Source organism: Haplochromis burtoni, unplaced genomic scaffold (genome assembly GCF_018398535.1).
Source record: "Haplochromis burtoni strain Fernald_Lab_line unplaced genomic scaffold, NCSU_Asbu1 Contig_288, whole genome shotgun sequence".
NCBI lineage: Eukaryota > Metazoa > Chordata > Actinopteri > Cichliformes > Cichlidae > Haplochromis > Haplochromis burtoni.
This window is the reverse complement of record NW_024582649.1, coordinates 94,701-114,422: the sequence shown is the minus strand read 5'-3', so window position 1 is coordinate 114,422 and position 19,722 is coordinate 94,701. Positions and strand designations below refer to the sequence as shown.

Genomic DNA, 19,722 nt, shown 5'->3' with positions numbered 1-19,722 from the left:
TTCGAGGCTCTATGGAGACACTCAGGAACAGTTAGTGTGACGACTCGCTCACATGGAGCATCACAAATCCAAAAGTCCACATTCTCCGTTTCTTTTTCCCTTCTGAATCCCCTCCTTCCCCATGATGGGAAGGTACAAAGTGGCTGCGATACAAACCACAGGTCAGTTCACACAGATACACCATCACACACATCATCAGCATCATCACACACAAACACACAAGCTGGGTCGATATCTGACGTTACAAAAAATATTTTTGTTTTTTAAAAAAATGAAAAGAATGGAAAGAAAAAAAGAGCTAAGCAAACAGACATGAAATTGGCATGTGGACTTTTGACACAAATCGTGCATGTGCTGTCCTTGACGAGGGTCAAAGTTCATGTAGCTGGAAGGGGGTTCTTTCTTTTTTTTCCTTTCTTTTTTTTGTCATTTAGGATTTAAAAGTGAGAGCGCACCCATCTCCCACCTCACCGAAACTGAAAAGCTCTTCTACAAGGCTTTGACTTCATCTCGCGCCCATGAGTGTGTTTGACCTTTAGTGTCTTGTTGATCCCTCCTTCCTTCTTATGAACAAAGGTCAAACAAAAGAAGAAGAAATGTTTTCCTGTGCTGAAACCTGCAGGAAGACTGAAATCCTCACAGTCAGCATGTGTGTTAGTCAGGTAGCCGGTCAAGTCAGCTAATGAGTCCGCCAATCAGTCCGTATCAGATAATTTCACATTTGAGTTGCAGTCGCAGGGATTCAACTTCCCTTTTCTCTTATCTCGGAGCGGGGATGAGGAGGGCGGTGCTTAATAGGGACTTCTGGCCCCCAATGTGCTATTCCGTCTGGGTTAAAGGTAGGAGTGTGTCCTGGGATCCCAAGAGTCTGTGTCTGACCCTGTGGAACGATTAGTGTTGTCACTATGTGCCAAATCAAAGCGGTTCATTCGCGGTTTTCAGCTTCGGTATCATGAAGGGGGGGCAGTCAGATACAAAAATTAGTTCTAAAAGGTGACGTGCGATTGTAATTCTCTAATCCAGGATTTTCCTCACAGGATGAGCAGGTCTCACAGATTAGGTTTGATCCAACAAATGGTCGATGCGCCTCTAAACCCCCAAAGCTCATTCACCTCCAAGTCGATGACAAACAGCAGCTGATGAATCCCCCGAAAATCAGCAACCAGGTTGTTTTATTTTCCATTTTTATGAGCCCGCCAGCTATTTGTAGAGCAGAGGATGGCCTGCAATTGTCGGCCGTAAGCGGCTGGCAGCGCGGGCAAACAACCACCCTCCACTTCACTTCCCAGCATGCTCCTCTGGCTCTTATATGAGCGGGTCAGGGGGCAAGGTGTGCTGGATCTGCTGTGGCTGCAGGGGGGGCGGCAGCTGCAGCGGCAGCAGGGCCTCCACCATGTTGTGGCAGTGCGGGGGCGGTGTCCCTTCGCTGCTGGAGCTCTCGGCCACCTCGCCGCCGTGGAAGAAGTAGTCGCTCTGTACAATGAAGGACTCGATGACGGCCTGGTTCAGCTTGGTGGTCGACAGCGTGTCCTTGTTCTCGAAGTCGGGCCGCATGAGCGTGGGCCAGAAGCAGATGGACAGATTGTCGGCTGTCATCAGGGTTGTTTTGCTATGCTGGCTCACTCTGCGGGGAAATAAAAAGGTTCAAAGTTAAATCAACACTGGAAACAACAGCTCCAGAAAACAGGTGGTCTAAGGTGACAGCACGTAAGGAAATGAAAAATACCTTGACTTTTTATTTATTCTTTAACTGCTAAAAACATAAGAAAGCAGATAAAGGTTTGTCAGTTAAAGTGGACTCGTGATGTTCATTTCAGGCTCCATATTTTTATTCGTGGACTCTGGAGTGGCTTAGCATGATTCACAGTTCAAAATAATCCTTATTAATTAAATAGCCAACTTCCTTCCGACTGACTGCTGCTCATAAACAGAAAGTTTAAACAATAAGTGGGTGGAGCTTGTTTGAAACAGCATATAGATGACAGGAAAGAAGGAAAAGCAGAACGGTTTGTCTTAAAGTTGTCATACTCTGCTTGGTTACTGTGTGCAAACGAACCAAAAACCATGCATTGGGATTTTAGCACTCCATGATATTAACACATACATCGCTATATTCTCTATAAAGTGGGAACAATGTGGGACTCTTATATCACATTTAAATGTATTCAGTTACTTAGTGAGGAGCTATTGCAATATTCAGTAAATTTAGTAAGACCGTTCTAACATGATTTATGCCGTTTCACTGCTTTTCACTCATTTAGGGGATAGTCTGGTTCCTTTGAAGTGGGGTTACGTGAGGTACACGCTCACTGTCAGTGTGCTATCTTCAGCAAATGGCAGCAGGCGTGCGCCCAAGCTGACAGGAGCCCCGAATGGCACAGGAGCAGAGAAATGTACAGCTGTGAACACCCACTTTTCTGAGGGACTGTTTTTGTCAGTGGAGCTCGGTGCTTATTAAGAGAACGACTTCTTTCTTAGTGTGTTTCAAACTTTGACAGCTGCTGTTCCATTAAGCTGAAGTGTTCCTTTAAACTTCAAGATATTATTTGCTGGTTTACTAGTGCTGTGCAGCGAACGGTGCTGGAGACATGGATAAAAGCCACATTCTGTGGTGGAGTGACGACATCGATCAGCATGAGGAATGTCTGCACTTATCGATGCATTCCTAGTTTAATGTCTTATTTGCAGCTTTTGCTTCATGTTGTGTGAATTTCATGTTCTTTATTTTCTCTTTTTTTAATTTTCAACCATCTGTGTCGCAGAAACTGTCAATTCATCACAACTTGTGTCCTCCCCGACTGAATTTTTCGGATTTGCATGCCGTTGCCCAGCTTCAGAGTGACTTCATTTTAGCACTTGGTAGAAAAACCGTCCCTGTTGAAGCTGCTCTGCAGTCTGTGTCTGTTCACCATCACCCTGTGTTGCAGCTACAGGCTGTAATAGTCTCTCATCTCATGTCTCGCTTAATGTTAGGTCACCTTGTCCGCCTCTTATATTAGTCATGGGCGTTGTTTAGAATTTCATTTCATGTCGGACATTTTCCCTCTTTATTTATCTCACAGGATAACACTGCTGTTTAATTCAAATGTGTTCAGGTCCTCTCATATGACTCTGACCCTTTGAAACTTGTGTTTTGGCTTCTATTTTTTTTTAAGTCTTGCCCACAAACACCAAACCGTAAAGAAGCTCTAAAAATACAAAAATCCTCTTGCATGACGACCAATGAACCTCAAAGCTCTGAGAGAAATGTTGCTGCTGTCTCTACATTAACAGGGCTGCTTGCTCTATCAGTGAAAGCTAACAAATTAAGTAATGATCACTGGATGTCAACTAAACTAACACAGAACCAGAGAAGAAGACAAACATTTCACTCCTGTGTTTTATCCATTAACTGTAGCGCTGCCGTTCACTAGATGTCATCTCCGACCATGTCCTGTCAGTCATGATCGATATTTGGCACAAAATCAGACTTTGCTTGATGTTTCAGAGTGATTTATACTCATTCTATATCTGCAAACTATGCAGACATTTGCGAAGAAATAATTAGCATTCAGTCGCTGCAGCAGTTACAAAGTACAGCTGTGGTCTCAACTCAAAGGAAGTTAAAATGATATCTGCAAGCGGCTCTTTTCAAGTTTAAGCGATGCGTTCACTGTCACCACGGGTATACAGCCATTTTGACTTTGAAGCTTGCAAGCATTTCACTTAAAAAAAACATGGATAAAGAAACACACAAGAGGGAATGTACTCTGTGCGCGCGTGTGTGTGTGTGTGTGTGTGTTGCCTTTCATTTTTACCTGTTGAGGTGTGTGATGATGTATTTGAAGACCTGGTAGTTGACGGGAGGAAACTTCTTCACAATCTCCCGCAGTGCCTGCAGACGCTCCATGTAGTCCATGATTTCTAACACACACACACACACACACACACACACACACACACACACACACACACACAGGGAGAAAAGACACAGAGCGTTTTACATTTTACACACAGTCTCTCTTGGGAAAGGAAATTATACTCCATGGAAAACAAAAGGCTGAAACGCTGCCAAAAGCAGCTCCCACGCTGTGCACAAACAATACACACGGCAACCACACACACAACAACACTAAACCTTGTGGGCAGAAATAAAACTAGCCTTCCCTGTATAAGGTCTGACTGTGCACTGGTTAAGACAAAACAGATCAGCCTTTGCAGATTAGGAAAACAAACATTTGTTCTCAACTGTTCAGATTTCAGGGGAGACAAAAAAAAAAAAACACAGCATCTGATTAAAGACCCAGTAATCATAACTGAGGCACAGAGCACACTGGGCAGCAGCAGTTTCCCTCTCATGTGTTCAATAATTCTTCACTGTCACCTGCTTGAACTATTATTTGTTGCAAGATGTTATGTCTCACTACCCAGACAGGTTTGATGACTAACCATAGCTGTCACAGAAGCTTATCATCAGATGCAGCAGGGACCACACAGTTATTTATTAGATCAATGTGCAATTTAAGCAATTTCAAACCACAGCCTCCTTTTTGAAAGAATTTCTTGAACTTTCCACAGTATCAATCAATTCCTTCTTCTGATTCCGCCTCATTTTTTGTCTTTCAGACTTCAGCAAAGTTGAAAAGATCAGTCACAGTAGACTGATTAGCTGCACAAGCATCTACGGATTCATTTGCTATTAGGAAATCAAATATCAGCAATTTGTCTGATACCTGATAAGTTCACGCCACAGAGCTGCCAAACTGATTCGTCTGCAAAGACATGTCATTAACAATGGCAATTCAAAGAAACAGAGACAAATTATTATTGCTATTATATAACCAAGTATAAGACCAATCAGTTGAGAACGTATGACAGTTTAGAGACTGATAAGACTGCGAGGGCTGTGCTATATGAAGCCTGAGGGGTGTATGTTAGTGAGGCTGTAAGACTTCCCCTGGATCACAACATGCCTTTGGAGTACGACTGTACTCATCATCAGGCATCATTACCGTAAAGTGTAAGGCAATAAGCTTATCTTCTGTTTTTCTGACAATATGTCAAACAAGAGTATTTATTATTATTATTGAGTAAATTAAACTGCAATTAAAGGGACTTGTGAAAAAATGTTTCATTAGCACGATGGTGATTTTCTAAAAACTCTTTGATAGGATGCCAAAGAGGAAGAACCTGAGAACTCTGGATACAAATGAACTTCCCTTCTGCACAGCAGGAGGAAATGTTGATAAATCATTTGGGTAGACGGGAGGAAGAGAAAAGGGGATGACGTATAGCACAGGTCCTCAGCTGGAACACACAACTACGCAGAACATCTGTATGCCTTAAACATTAGGCTTCAGGATGCTTCTTCGCCTTTTCCCACAAAATTCCTAAGTGGAAAGACACAGTGTGTTTGTTCGCCACATGATGCATATCCTTGGATTCTTGACTGCGTCGTTAAAAGAGAACAGTCTGGGAAAGTGTGACTTTAAAAACAAAAAAAAGTAATCAGATTTAGCATCAGACCCTTATTTGGTTTAGTTAAATGTTAAATTTGATCGGGGAAAAAACAAAAAACAAAACATTACCAAGTAACAAGAAAGATCCTGCTATATTCCTAGAAGGTAATTTGTCTGTTAAATTCTTCAGTATTCCACAGCCTCTCCAGGGAAAGCATCACTTTCCTGCCGGCAAATGTTCAATGGAGCTGAAACGCTCCACTTACTTATTAAATATTTAAAGAGCAGATGTGAAATAAGAGCTTCTACCTTTGGATTGTCATAACAAGGCCGCTTCAACAAAACTCCTGCCTGTCCTATCTGGAATATTCTCCAGGATATTCCAGACATTCCAGGACCAGCAGGACGCCATTTATATTTGTAGACACAAACGTAAAGGCCAACGTGTACCAATGCACAGATTTATTCATCCTGCACGCCATCAATCATCCTAACGAGGAGCCAACGGGAGCCTTTGACCCTCTAATGGCTGGAAGAGGTTAAAGGTCGTTAAATGAATGCAGTCACAGCTCGACACAGTACACCACGGGACCGATATAACGACCGACTCCAGCTTTTATTAAATATATATCAGCCTGACAGCATCTCACAATGTATTTGGTTCAATAAAGCGATAAAGCTCAGTGTGCACATGTGTTTAGGCGAAGCTTTGATGATCCCCATCGGGAAAAGACCCTGCTGCTGCTACAGGAAGCTATTGTCGTTGTTATTGTTGTCACGGAATGAAAATAAATAAAAGGATTATTAAAAATATGCTGAACAGAAAAGGCAGAAAGCCAAAATCAACTTTAGAACTGACTAGAAAAACTAACACAGTTTCCATTACATGAGAAATTAGTGCAGCAGTTTGAAGCTGATCCAGGCAAAACTGCAAAGGCTAAGTGCTTATTTACAGGTATTTGTATTGTATGGCATTGTTTATGTTCACAGTCTCTTTTTTCCTTCTCTGATTACAATGTTTGAAACTTTTCCATGTGTCTTGATTCACTCTGTTATCACATCTATTCAACATGACCTGAAACCAGCAACAACAAAAGCCTGATTCAGGCTCCAGGATAAGTACACTGGTGTCAAACCTGCTCGACAAGTTGGTTACCCTCGTGTTTAACTGCTCCAAGTTTAAAGAAACAGACAGGAAAGAGGCACCTCAAACTAGACCTTAGTCACGTAAGGAGCAAAAAGATAGAAAGAGAAAGTCAGAGAAGAAGAGCTGATTTAAATGATTCCTTTACCAACTATCAGTTATTTTCCTGGTCATTAATTTGTATATAAAGCCCTGGTTCCTGCTCTATACGAGTCATTTTCTAGAGAAGAAAAACCAGCACCACCCTCCAGATTTCTTCTTCTGTCAGTCTGAGACTTTTTACAGTTCTCCTTGTGTTTAATTTTGGCTCGCTAATCTGCTGGAGTCAGCCTGATGGTTTCAGCATTATAGACACACAAGCGACACACACACACACATACGCAGGATGTCTGACAGCATCCTAGGCCTGAAAAAGCCTCTTAAAAGTGAATGATGTGACTCAAAGCTCTGAGCATGTGGAAACACAACTAAACTTCTGCAGCATTAAGGCCAGCTGCTACAGCAGACAAGAGGTTAAAAGTAGAGCCTGACTGATTGGACTGAGGACTGTTAAGGCCGATACTGATATTTGGCAATTTAATTCTGCAGGCCTCTGGTGGGAAAACTATGCAACATCAACACTCATTACATGGTTAAAGGGTGTTTCTCCAGTCTCCTCTTAACTTCTTCATTTTTTAGCTGCATGCATGTGCCTTTATCGTGGTACGACTTTATGTTATTCGCAATAGCACAATAACTCAAAAGTTTGAAGCAATGCTGATCAAACTTTTTAGGGGTGTAGGTAGAGTGCTTCTTGTTTATTCTGAGGCTATGGTGTCATTTTACTCTAATGTATCACATTTGAGTTGTAAGCGGGTAAAGGAATATTCCAGCATGCTGCCGCCCAGTGAACCTAACCCTCCATTCACTGTTTTGACTCTGTTTAACATAATTACATCATTTCCTACGTGTTTAACAATTCCTTTAACTTAAAAGTTGCACCAAGTTTTTAATGTGTCTGTCTGGGTGTTTTTGCTATCAGGGCTTACAAAATTACAGTTCATGACTCGGGTGTGTGTTCATTCTTACTTGCGGCCTCCACCAGCTCTGGGTGCAGGCTGTAGGGGATCAGCGGATCGGGCAGGTCAGCAAAGAAAGCCTTCAGCGCTCCAGCAACGGCATTCACCGCCACATCCATCGCCACAAAGTCAATACTGTGATCTACAGGGAGAGGGAGGGAGAGAGAGAAAAGAGGCTCAACAGCAGATTCGCAAGGTCACTCTGTTTCTGAAGCTTGTTCTGTAGCATTCGTTTCATCCTCTGCATCACAAACAGGAAAACAGCAAAACAACTCCACCCACACGCAGCTTCTGGTTAATACGTTCAAACTCACTGTCCTCTAAAGGCTCCCTTTAGGACCTCACAAACAGTTAAAGCACTCTCCTTAAACCCTTTGTCACTGTGCTCAGCACATTTGTTCTTTTCCTTGCTGTTGTAGCATCAAATTACATTTTTCTGCACAGAAAACTTCCAACACAGTTCTCCAGCCCTGTTCTTAGAAAGTATAAATCACATCCTTCCCATTTGATCTTTTCTACACAATAAAGGGAAACAGCAAAGATCCCCATATACAATGCAATGTCATTTAAATATGCATGTCTGACAATATCTTATTATAATATTCTGATCTAGTTCCCCCGAGTGTAATGTCATTCAAATTTATTCACGTGTGGCATAACTTGTTGTTTTTCTGGAAGGGAAACTGTTCATGATTATGAGCAAAAACAACAACAGTATCTGGCATCACTGGAGTAAAAATCCATTATAACCTATTAGAATATTGTCATTTAAAAAGTGGTAGAGGGACTGCATGGTAGCATCTGTATGGAATGTATAGTAGCGACCGACTGATTGCTGAGGTAAGACTATGGATAACCTGTATTTATCACCCTGTCATTTGTCAGTCAATGTCATTACTTTATTTTTTTAAGTGGAACTGGTTGTTGATTCAATCGCCTGAGATTAGTTGACCTTAGTACCCGTCTGCCAGACGTTGCTAATGGATACTTCACGTGTCACCATTGCAAGCTGCTCAAGATCAATCCCACAGTCTCGGGTAAGCACAACATTACCAGTGTACATATATGAACCTGAAAAGGTGTATTGGTGTTTTTGCTTTAACAAAAGACTATTCGTGCAATAACATTTTAGTAAGTCACTTCAAATACAAATTATATGTAGCATACTTCTGCACTGCAAAGCATGAAAATAAATATGTAACATGTTATGTGACAAATGGGTAGAAGACAATGAGAGGCATTTATTTGGAGTATTTCAGAGGAGCTGGCTATGGTTCATGTTTCGGCGTCTGTTAAAGAACGCTAAAAAACAAAACGTGCTAGCAGCTTGTTATTAGTTAACCAAAGTATCCTTCCTTTGAACACTCAGCTTTTAAGCTCAGCGCTTAGCAATGACACAAACTCGATACGAACTGCTTTTCTGGACTAGATTCACCATCGTTTGAAATGGAGGGAGGTCATCTGGACATCTATGGCTACATATTCAATGGTTAGGGGGAACAGATGGCAAAATTACATCCCAGAGACACTTGCAGCCACACAGATGTATAAGCCTGTTATATGCATGTTAAGCCTGAGTGTGGAGCAGATTTGTGGATCCGGGACCAATAACCTGCACTCGTGTCCTCACATACGAGTCAAACAGGATTTAGCTGGGTCAATGTTTCAGTTTGAAAGGATATTAAAGAGCCTGTCAGTTGTGGTGATGCAGCAGTGAGGCCCACAGCTCAGTTTTTGTGTCTGAGCAGGAGAACAGAGCTCCTCTCTGATCACAGCTAACAGAGGTTATCATGAGTGTGTCTGGAGGCACAGAGGGCCGAGTGTTTCTCTGATGGAGCAGCGGGACTGGAACAGAATACACAGCCAGCTCATGAAAGCTTTTTCTTGCTCTATTATTTCTGATGAGGGAGAATGGATGCTTCAGCTCCATCACGTTTTACTTTCTGTTTCATTCACAAATCAGAGGAGAAAAAAAAGTGGGTTGGGTCCAAATCGATCAGCTTTCTCATTAAGCCAGGGTAAAAATACTCTGTAATGACAGTTCAAAGGAATACGTGGAGAAAGAAAAATGCGTATTACTTGCTGTTATGACACTCGGCAACAGCCAAATGACATTTGGAGGGAGGAGAAACGGTGAGAAAGAGGACAGAGCCCTAAGGTAACACGACAGCTGTCACAGTGAATCTGAACGCATGCTGACAAACACGCTGAGCTAGAAACACTTGAAGGAAATGGAGAGCATTGAGCAACGGAGGGATATAAACAACAGGAAATGCACAAATGAATTTAGGAAGGACAGGGTGGGAAAGGAGGAGTCGAGTGAAGGAGGTGAGGAAAGGAAGGAATTTCAAAACAAAAAAATGGTGGCAGCCACCTCAGCCTCAGATACACATCATCTTTCATATTAAAAATGTTTTTTAATATGAAATAATCATAGAATAACCAAGAATATGCTCGAGCTCTTCTCCTGAACAGAGGACCAGAAGAAACATAACGCAGAAAAAAATAAGAAATGCAGAAATGATTCAATAATCATTGCACGCTTCATCTCAGTCAAGTCTCCATATTTCAGCACCTGGCTGTAAAATGCCTGACGCTGCTGACCATGTGCTGGTGATTTCTGCCTGTGGTGACTTTATTTATACTAACAGCCCGTTTGGCAGCTCCCCAACCCTCATGAGCAGTTTCGACTGCATGCGTTTCTCTTTAAGCACTTCTGCTGCGTGGTCAGGTTTGGAATCGGTCTTTTGGAGTTTTCTCTGTGGGTTAAATACATTGCACACATCACACATGCGCTGCTTGATTCTGGAAATGTTTTCCAAAGAACTCCCAGGTTCTTATAACGGCACGATTTAAGTTTATGGGAAAATAATTTTGAAACACATTCTGTGAAACTAATAAAGACTGTTTGCCTCCATGCTTTGAAAATCCAGCTATGCACGCTCTTTCTTCCGATTTCTTAATAGTTAAATATGTATTCATAGGTCTATCACTACTACAAGCATGTGTCTGAGCAGATGAGTGTTTTACCTTGATCAAACTGTTTCTGAATGTTGTCCTGGTCTGTCTTGTTCCCACTGACGCGATACAGGCCCTCTGTCGTCAGACCTGGAAACACATACAGCCATTTTCAGCAACAGCTCTAATGGACTTCATTCATGTGGACTTAAAGCAGCATTAAACACACAAAAAAACTGTTAAAGTGCTGAGCTGAAACAGATGGGCCAACAGCAGCACTGTTTCATCTAATGTGGTTTTCCACATTAAAACATACTGAGAGTATTTGGATTTAAAGCTAAAAAACGATGTCCTCTTTCTAGGATTTCAAAGCCTCTAATAATATTCACATTAGACATGTTACATTTAACTAGAACTTTTCTTTTATTTCTTTTTCAAATACTTGTAAATGCTTGTTGTGACACTGGTTATGATGTAATTAGGCCACAAGCTGCAGCAGAAAGAAAAACAAAACTTCCTAGAAAACATTTACACATTTTTTAAACATATAATTCATTTGCTCTGAACAAGGGGGAGAACAGCACTGCAGAAACAATCAAAGACATATATTCCATCACAATCTCCTAAAACCAGAGGCAGCAAATATTATACAGCTGTACTTAATCCACAAAAGGTAGATCAAAGGAGAAAAGAGAGAAAACGGAAAGAAACTTTAGTTGGAGTGCATTTTGTTAAAGGAGGCATTTACACCTTTCTCCATTTCTTGTCAAACATACACTCACCAGTCATTAGTTACACCCTGCTAGTATTTTGCCAGCCAGCATACATTCAACAGCGTGCTGGAACATTTCACAGAGATTGTGGTCTGTGTTGACATGATAGCATCACATAGTTGCTGCAGATCTTAACATCTGAATGATTCATCAAACCAGGCGAGGTTTTCTGACCCTCTGTTGTCCAATTTTGATGAGGCTGTGATAACTGTAGCCAAGATTTCCTGTTCTTGTAGGACCAGGTGTGGTCGTCTGCTCCTGTAGTCCATCTGCTTCAAGGTTTGATAACCTGATTGTAACAAGTGGATATCTGAGTTACTGTTACCTTCCTATCAGCTCGAAGCAGTTTGACTACTCTGACATCAAAAAGGCATTTTTGAACACACTCCCTGAATATTTTCTCTTTTTCTCTGTAAACTAGAGATGGCTGTGTGGAGAATTCCCAGTAGACCAGTAGTTTACGAAATAATCGTACCAGTTTGTCTGGCACCAACAACCATGCCATGCTCGACGTAAATTAAATCAGCTTTCTTCCTCAATCCATGTGTGACTGCATAAAACTGCTGCTGCAATGCGATGTAATTAGATATTTGCAAAACTATGAAATGCATGTGTTGTAGATTGGCTATAATCTAATCTTGTATAAACCACCATCTCCCTCTGGATGCAGTTAATAAGGTGTGACAATAGTTTAATATTACTAGTTTCTTTTTTTCCTTTTTCTTTTAAACATACCTTTATGAGTGGGACAGACAGAGGAGGATGAAAGTGGTAGGTTAAACATCTCTCTTACTAGCTAAATGCCAGCTGAACATGACACACACAGCGAGATTTAGTCAAAAATATGACGAGTTTTGGGCCACCCACACTATGTTATTCATTATTAAGCATCAAAAAATATACATCACATATACTGCAAGTATATGTATGAGTGCAAGTATAAATTATGACCTTTAGTCTTCAGAAATGACAAATTCAACAGTGTGAGACCAATTTGAGACGAATAACATCACAGAAAATCGCAGTGCAACATGAGCACCAGTCATCCAAAGCAGCAACAGCTAGAGCAACAATTTTGCTTGCAGACTTCAGCTGGTCTGAGAGCAGCTTTTGTTAAAACCTCGGACCATAAATATCACAGCCAGCTGGCACCTGACAGCTGATCCCAGACCAGCACATACGGAGACAGAGTGTCTTAATTAGAGCAATAATGTGTGTTCTGCCTGCAGGGAAGAACACACACGCGCACACACACAGGCACACACATGCATGTATACTGCAGTGTGGATGACCTTGCAGCAGCCACTACACAAAAACTACTGTCGTGTGTGTGTGTGTGTGTGTGTGTGTGTGTGTGTGTGTGTCCCTGCAGAGGCAGTTAAGCAGAGACAGTATTATGTAAATTCAGCTTTAATGGATTCAAGTAAATCGTGTCAACTGTGAGCAAGTGTGAATGTGCATGTGTGTGTCCGCTTGTGCGCATGCATTGATCTGCACCTTTCAGCGTTTTTGTTAAAAATGTATGCATGCTTGTGTTGACTCAGGTGTGTGACATGTGGTAACTCTTAAATTAATAACACAAATTGTAGTGATTGTGCCAAATCACCACAGCCTAATCAGCAACCCACTCGACCTAATTTGTGCATGCGAGTGTATACGTGTGTGTTTGTGTGTTCACACACACAGCGTGATGTATAAGCTCAGTAAACAGAGTGGGTGGAAAAGCTCAAATATGTTCTGCTGCTGCACCTTCAATGTGCTCCAATTACTATATTTGTGAGGACTCACTTGGACCTCCACATTACAACTCAAAGCTTCGACCTTCAGCCTGATGACACACTGTTGTGAAATAAATTACACGGTAGAGCAACGCCTCGTCCGAATGTTTCTGTGAGTCACAGCCATATAACTCCTCTGCAGACGCTGGGTGTTCCTGATCTGCTTCTCTGCACTTAACGCACATTAACTTGGCAGCGACACATCAGACTTTCATGTTTCACAGAAAACTGAACATTGAAACACTGAACAAAAAGCACAAAACTGGAAAGATGACGGTTTCTGAAGTGGAATTTTAATGGTTCAGAACATGAAATGAGCTAAAAAGGTCTCAAAAGTTCTATGTGCACTATTTACCAAAGCCATTTATGTCAATGAGGTTTTAGTCAAGGTTGACAGCGTCGCAACTTTACATGTTTTTGCGTTACTCTTGGATATGGAAGCATAAGTTTTGGGTTATACTTCTTAAGTTCTGCAATCCAAAAATTAATCATGAATAGCAAATTAGCATCAGCAGTGTTAGCATTTACCATTACCGACGTCTCTTATTGACAGCATGAAGCATTTCTACTCTGGATGCGTTCTTTCTTGGAAAACAACACCTGCACATCACCACTGAGGATTTTAAATCCAACAATCAAGATGTGATTGAAGTACAGACTTTCAGTTTTAATTCAAGGAGGAGTTTACTAAACAAATTGGTCATAACAGCAATTTTTAGACACAGTCCCACATTTAATCGGACTCACAATTAATCAGACAATTGACAAACAGTTTGATGGCCAGGTGTGCCTGTTCGATTGTTATTTCATGAGAAATGAAGCAGATATAATATCTTAAGTTGATTCAAACTGCTGAATTTTGAGATGTCAGAACGGCATAATTAAGCTGAATGCACTGAGTATCTCGGCTATTCTTTGACAAAAATGCTCTTTTCTCATTTTTAAGCTGTTTTTTTTTTGTTGCTGTTGATGTTTTGTTCTTTTTTTAATGAATGAGAAACAATCAGGTGATGATTAAAAACAAATGAATGAATATACAATAAAACATTTGGGGGGTACTTTGTGTATGAAAGCAGAAATCCTCTCCTTTCTTTTGATCTATTCACTGTGTTCATATTCATAACACCAAATATTTTAGGGGTCTTAAAGATTAGTAAATATCATTAAAAAGCCTGGCAATTTGTCCAGTGGGGAAAGTGTTTGCCAATATTTTGCTGTATACATTTTCCACACTAGTTTTGATCTTTATATGTAATGGCTCCAAAGTGTAGCTGGAGACACAGATCCTCTTTGGGTTTGTGTCAGGAAGGCCATCCGTAACAACGTAAAACGGCCAAATCGATCCATGTAGAACATAGTGATGGGCTTTGTAACTTTTAGGACAGTAATTTGAAGTCCAATCCGATAAATAATTTGGACATTTTTCTCCTCTACTAGCTGATGATGATGCAACTCATATTTACTCTTTTTTTCTGTGCCCTGAATCTCTCATCACCTGACCTTAAAATAACCCCCAAAGGCCTTTGCCAAAAATGCCACCACCCTGTACATCTGTGCGTCCTTGTGAGGACATTTGATTCTCAACAGGATGGAACACAAAATACACACACACACACACACACACACACACACACACAGGACCTGAAGGAAAGGAAGTTAACAGTGGAGTTCATGTTTGCATGTTGAGATCAGACAGGACTCGTCCTGCTGTGATATGATCTAATATCCTGACACACACACACACACACACACACACACACACACACACACACACTTACTATAGCTCAGCTCCTCAATTTCGATCTCTCTCTCTCTTTTTCTTATCTATCACAGCAGTTTCACAGTTTCTCCTGCTACCTGTCTCTCTGCTCACTGGCCAACTGCCACAGTCATTTTATTGCCACGATAACCATCTGCTGTGGGAGGGGGACAGGAAGCTAGTTCAATGAGTGAAAGTCAATCATTGGCTATTTTTAACTCTTATTTTACCAGTCAGGGACATGCGTTATTTTCTTTCTGCCCCCTGTGAAAGTCGAAGCTGACGATGATAAATGGCACAACGATTCGTGTTCCATGCCTGTTTAACAATGCGTTTTGGTCATTTTTCTATCCAATAAAAGTCATCTAAACAGTTATCATGGAGGTGATTTGTTATTTTGTTTGTAGGTTTTTTTTTTACCCTTTCATAAGCTTAGATTTATTTTGTTGCATCCCAAATCAAAAGCATTTTCCTACTGTGAAAAGCTGCAGTGAAAAACAATATTAAGCGTTCCAGTTATGCAAAGCTGGTGCGTTCAATAATGGAACAAAGACACATAAATAACTCTGAGAAAGAAAAAAAAAAAACCAATAAATCCCACTTTGTTCAACACACACATGAGGATTGTTGCACTGATTAAAACACCCAAAGTCACAACCAAAAAAATAAATAAATAAATATTCCTTCTGTTCTTTCAGGATTGATTCACAGCAATCTGCAACTATGTGTGGAGATCCTTGGCCTGAGCAGTTTAATAAAAAGACGCCTGAATGGGGCGTTCACTTGTCCTGAAAAGCAACCAAACTGGGTACAAACGTTCACTGTTAAACATGTTATTCCCATTAAGATAATTAAGGTGCTGATGCGGCGGCATCGGCAGGATCGAGGAAATCAGATTAAAGGCGCTAAAGACGTTAACAGTCTGCTGCTGAGGAAAATGAGGAATATTTTCTTCACAGACTGTCGTCCACTCAAGAAGAGGGATAAATAAAGCTCTGGGGATTGTGTCTTTAAATTGCAAGTCACTAATGTTTTATTCAGCACTCTGCATTAACATTTACTAGCCTCGAGTTGTGAACCTCGAGATGTGGCAATAGAAATTTGAGGCGTTTTGAAAAGATTATGGGACAAAAAAAGAATATTCTGCTAGCAAAATGTTAGTTTGACATCTCTCTAATATTTGCTGTGTTTGTTGTGTTTTACCTCTTCAGGAATGGAATGGATGCTTAAATAAAATAATCTAAAAGAATTATTGGGAAAAATTCCTCTATGTTGACGACTCATATCCAATGGTGGGGGTTGGTCAGCATACACTGATCTAGAGGAAGTTTTAATATTTTAGCAAAACAAAGACCCAATCAGCTGCTTAGATTCACTTATTTAAGGTTTATAGGTAAGTAACATCCATCCACCACACACGTTTTTCTGCTTATCCAAGAGTCTCTAATCCTAAACTTAAAGAAAGACATAGAGGCGCTTGTTAAACTAAGCAGCAAACACGCTGCTTCCTATCAGCACATCCCAGCCCTCATGTTCCACTTTCTCATATCCAGGACACTTAGCTCTTATCCTGCTCGTTATAAATGGGACGTGGCATGCTAACATGCGCTGAAGATGAATGCGCAGGTAAAAGTGCTCAGTTTTCCCCAGAGGAGCCGGAACGTTTCCCACAATCCTTCAGCTAAGAAATGAGCTGAGCTTTCTGGTCTGGAAGTCATTCTGTGGGCAATCCACTCATCCAGAAAGAGGGGGTGGAGGGTGTGTGTGTCGGAAAAGGAGCATGACCTCAGGTGAGCACTTTCTTTGTCCTCACCCTTTATTCTCACACACACATACACACACACACACACACATGCACACACACACTTGGCTGCTTGGCTGAGTTTGTGGTCTGGTGGAGTCATCAGTTTCTCCAACGGTGTGTTAATTTAACGACCGGCCCACCACACAACCATGGGTCAATATAAATCAATATGAAGGCTGCGAGGAGCGCGTGTGTGAGTATGATTTAATATCTGGGCACCTTAGGTAACGAGATCCATACCCCACACATGCACACGGTCTCAGCAGGAAACAAAACCACAGCTGTAGTCTCCTTTCAATCAGAGATTGCAGAGTATATTAACACACACAAAGATAACTGTTGCTAAAAGATTGTTTCTTAAATTCTACATTTGTTGTTCATCTTCTTTATCTTTACACTGATTCTTGATAATAGTTATACTGGAATGATGAACATGATCACTGAAGTCATTTTTGCATGAATTAATCTGATGTTCATTTTCGAGACTGGCTGAAAGAAACCACAAAAATGATCAGCCTGGAGGTTGATATGACAACTTTGCTTGCATGCACGCGCTCTCTTCATTGTTTATAGTTGCTGTGCTGTGCAGATTGAAAAGGAAGTGTTTTGCTGAAAAGAACTGGATCCGCTAATACCAGACCATGTTTCAATGGAAGCTGATAATCCCAGCTTTGAGACTTGTGATAAACACCATCATCCTGGAGCAAATCAACACACCAAGACTTCTCTGACCAAATAGTAACAAAAATACCACCTCCCAGTTTTACGCCCACAGCAACCATTCAAACGGCATTTCATATCCATGCCTATCCAGACTTGACCTTTGACCTTTTGAATATAAAATTCCAAAACACTTAATCATTTTTAACTTATCCTGAAATGCTGTGATAACACTGAATGAATTCTTCAGTTGTGGTTTTATGAGGTCATGGTGACCTTCACCTTTAAATACCAAATTTTAATAGCTTCATCTTTGAATCCGAGTGGTCATTTGTGCCAGATATAATGAAAATCCCTCAAGGCATTCCTGACTGGTGTACACAAATTATTATAGCACACTGAACGCTGTGATTGATTAAATCAATCAGCTCTCAGTCCCAGATGGATATCCCATGGCTGTTAGCAAAATGAGCGTTCCAAGTCGGCAGTTTTCTGGTCGATCTCGGTAACAAATGATTCATGTTCAAAAAGAGAAAAAACCCTAGCTTTTTGGAAAACAGCAGGGAGCTGGCAGTAGACACCCCAATTAACACTGTTCACACAATGTTTTAAGTCCCCGTTTCCCCTCCTCGTCATAACAGGCACATGCAAAGCTAACATGGCACACAGAGACACACACTGGAAATAAGCAACATTTAAATTAGCCAGTTATTGTTCAATGACCCACACACAGACTCTGAAACTCTCAAGACTACACGATCAGCCAATAAAGTGTGAGATAAGGGATGGAAGATTAGAATGGTATACAGTTACACATTATAACCTAAACCCTGTTAAAGAGGCAATGGGGTTTAAAAGCCATGGGTCTTTATCAGATAAGGAGGATACAGAAATCTGAACCTACCAACGCTGTGGCAACTGTAGTGCTCAGCATTACTAGCTTGACCCACATTATTAAAGACGCAAGAAGGATCCCACTTGAAATGGTGTATTTCCTTTGATGGCAACTCTGTAGGAGTGCAATACTAAGTCTCCAGAGTAAAGTATTTTACTTTAATAAATCCATCCATCCTCTTAAATATGTATCAAGATCAGGGTCACATGGGGCTTATCGCAGCTGTCATAGGACAGGAGGCAATGGATCCCCTGGACAGATAGCACATCTATGGCAGGGTTAACACAGACAGACATCCATTCATGCTCACATTCACACTGCAGCTCCTAACACAATTCAAAGCAAACAACAACACATTTTCTCACGGTGTCTCACTAGTACTGGGCCAAAGAGGTGAGGCTTCAACTTCTCCTCCCCCTTTGCCTCTCTCTGTTCATGCTTTCTTTCTTTCGGCCCTATCTCCCCTTTGGCTCCTTGCCGCTACTTCAGCTGTTAAGCATCATCTTCACTTTGATTTATTGGAACCGGATTCTATAATAAACAGTCATCTGTGTTAGTCATCTAACACTGCAGCGAGCACCATAACAATTTATCGAAGAGATTTTAGGTAATGGAAAAGAAAGCAAAGGTGACAGAATAAGTAGCTGCAAACCACAGAATCTATGTAAATCACAAATAGTGTACCATATTATCTACCATCCAGACCGTTTACAACAAAAACACTCATGAGACCTCTGAATGGATCCAGTTTTTCTCCCCTCCAGCTGCACAAGCCTAGCTTGAAACTTTTAAACAACTTGATTTTATCAGAGGTTTTCTTATACGTCTTATATGTCTTGAGGTAAAACATTCCTTTAAATTTGTTAACGGTTTTAAATTTTAAATAAACTTTAGGAGAAAATACAAAAAATAAAGGTATAAAACTACCTTGATATTAAAATGAATTCCTTCTAAGTAAATAAAATGCTGCATTTGAGTCAAAAGTAGGTTTTCCCATTGAACACACAGCTGAACCAGGTCATAAGAAACTGTGAAAAGAATGTCAACTACTCCAGTGTGACGTCATTATAAAATTCATTTACATCTACAACCAGATGTCTCCCAGGCGCCGCTATTTATGCTCGAGATTTAAAAGTTTTGCTAATTACTACAGTGTCCTCACAGTCCAGCCTCGTGATCTGAACTCGTGTGCATTGAACTGTGTGTCACTTGGTATGGTGACAGTAGGGCAGATGTCGGGCTTTCAGCAAGCCAAGACAGCAGCGCGTGCACACACACAAATACACATGCATGCACACTAATTTTCTAATGTAACAGAGACAGATGGGCAGTATTATAAATAGAGTTGTCAAGCTATAGCTACCTAGTTACTGCTCTGTTTATACACACACACACACACACACACACACACACACACACACACACACACACACACACACACACACACACACACAC

At 41.0% G+C, this 19,722-nt stretch overlaps 1 protein-coding gene across 2 annotated transcripts in view; it reads right to left on the bottom strand.

The window, feature by feature from the left end:
- Positions 1 to 412: 412 nt before the first annotated feature.
- arhgap5 (Rho GTPase activating protein 5) overlaps positions 413 to 19,722 on the bottom strand; it is a 49,678-nt gene continuing 30,368 nt past the window's right edge. For both annotated transcript variants that reach the window (XM_005941012.3, XM_042227884.1), the window contains exons 4-7: positions 10,671 to 10,748; positions 7,651 to 7,782; positions 3,798 to 3,903; positions 413 to 1,624 (exon numbers count right to left, since the gene is read on the bottom strand). In XM_005941012.3, the coding sequence (XP_005941074.1) occupies positions 1,306 to 1,624; positions 3,798 to 3,903; positions 7,651 to 7,782; positions 10,671 to 10,748 (635 nt within the window). In that variant the 3' untranslated portion in view covers positions 413 to 1,305. The remainder of the gene's footprint in view (positions 1,625 to 3,797; positions 3,904 to 7,650; positions 7,783 to 10,670; positions 10,749 to 19,722) is intronic.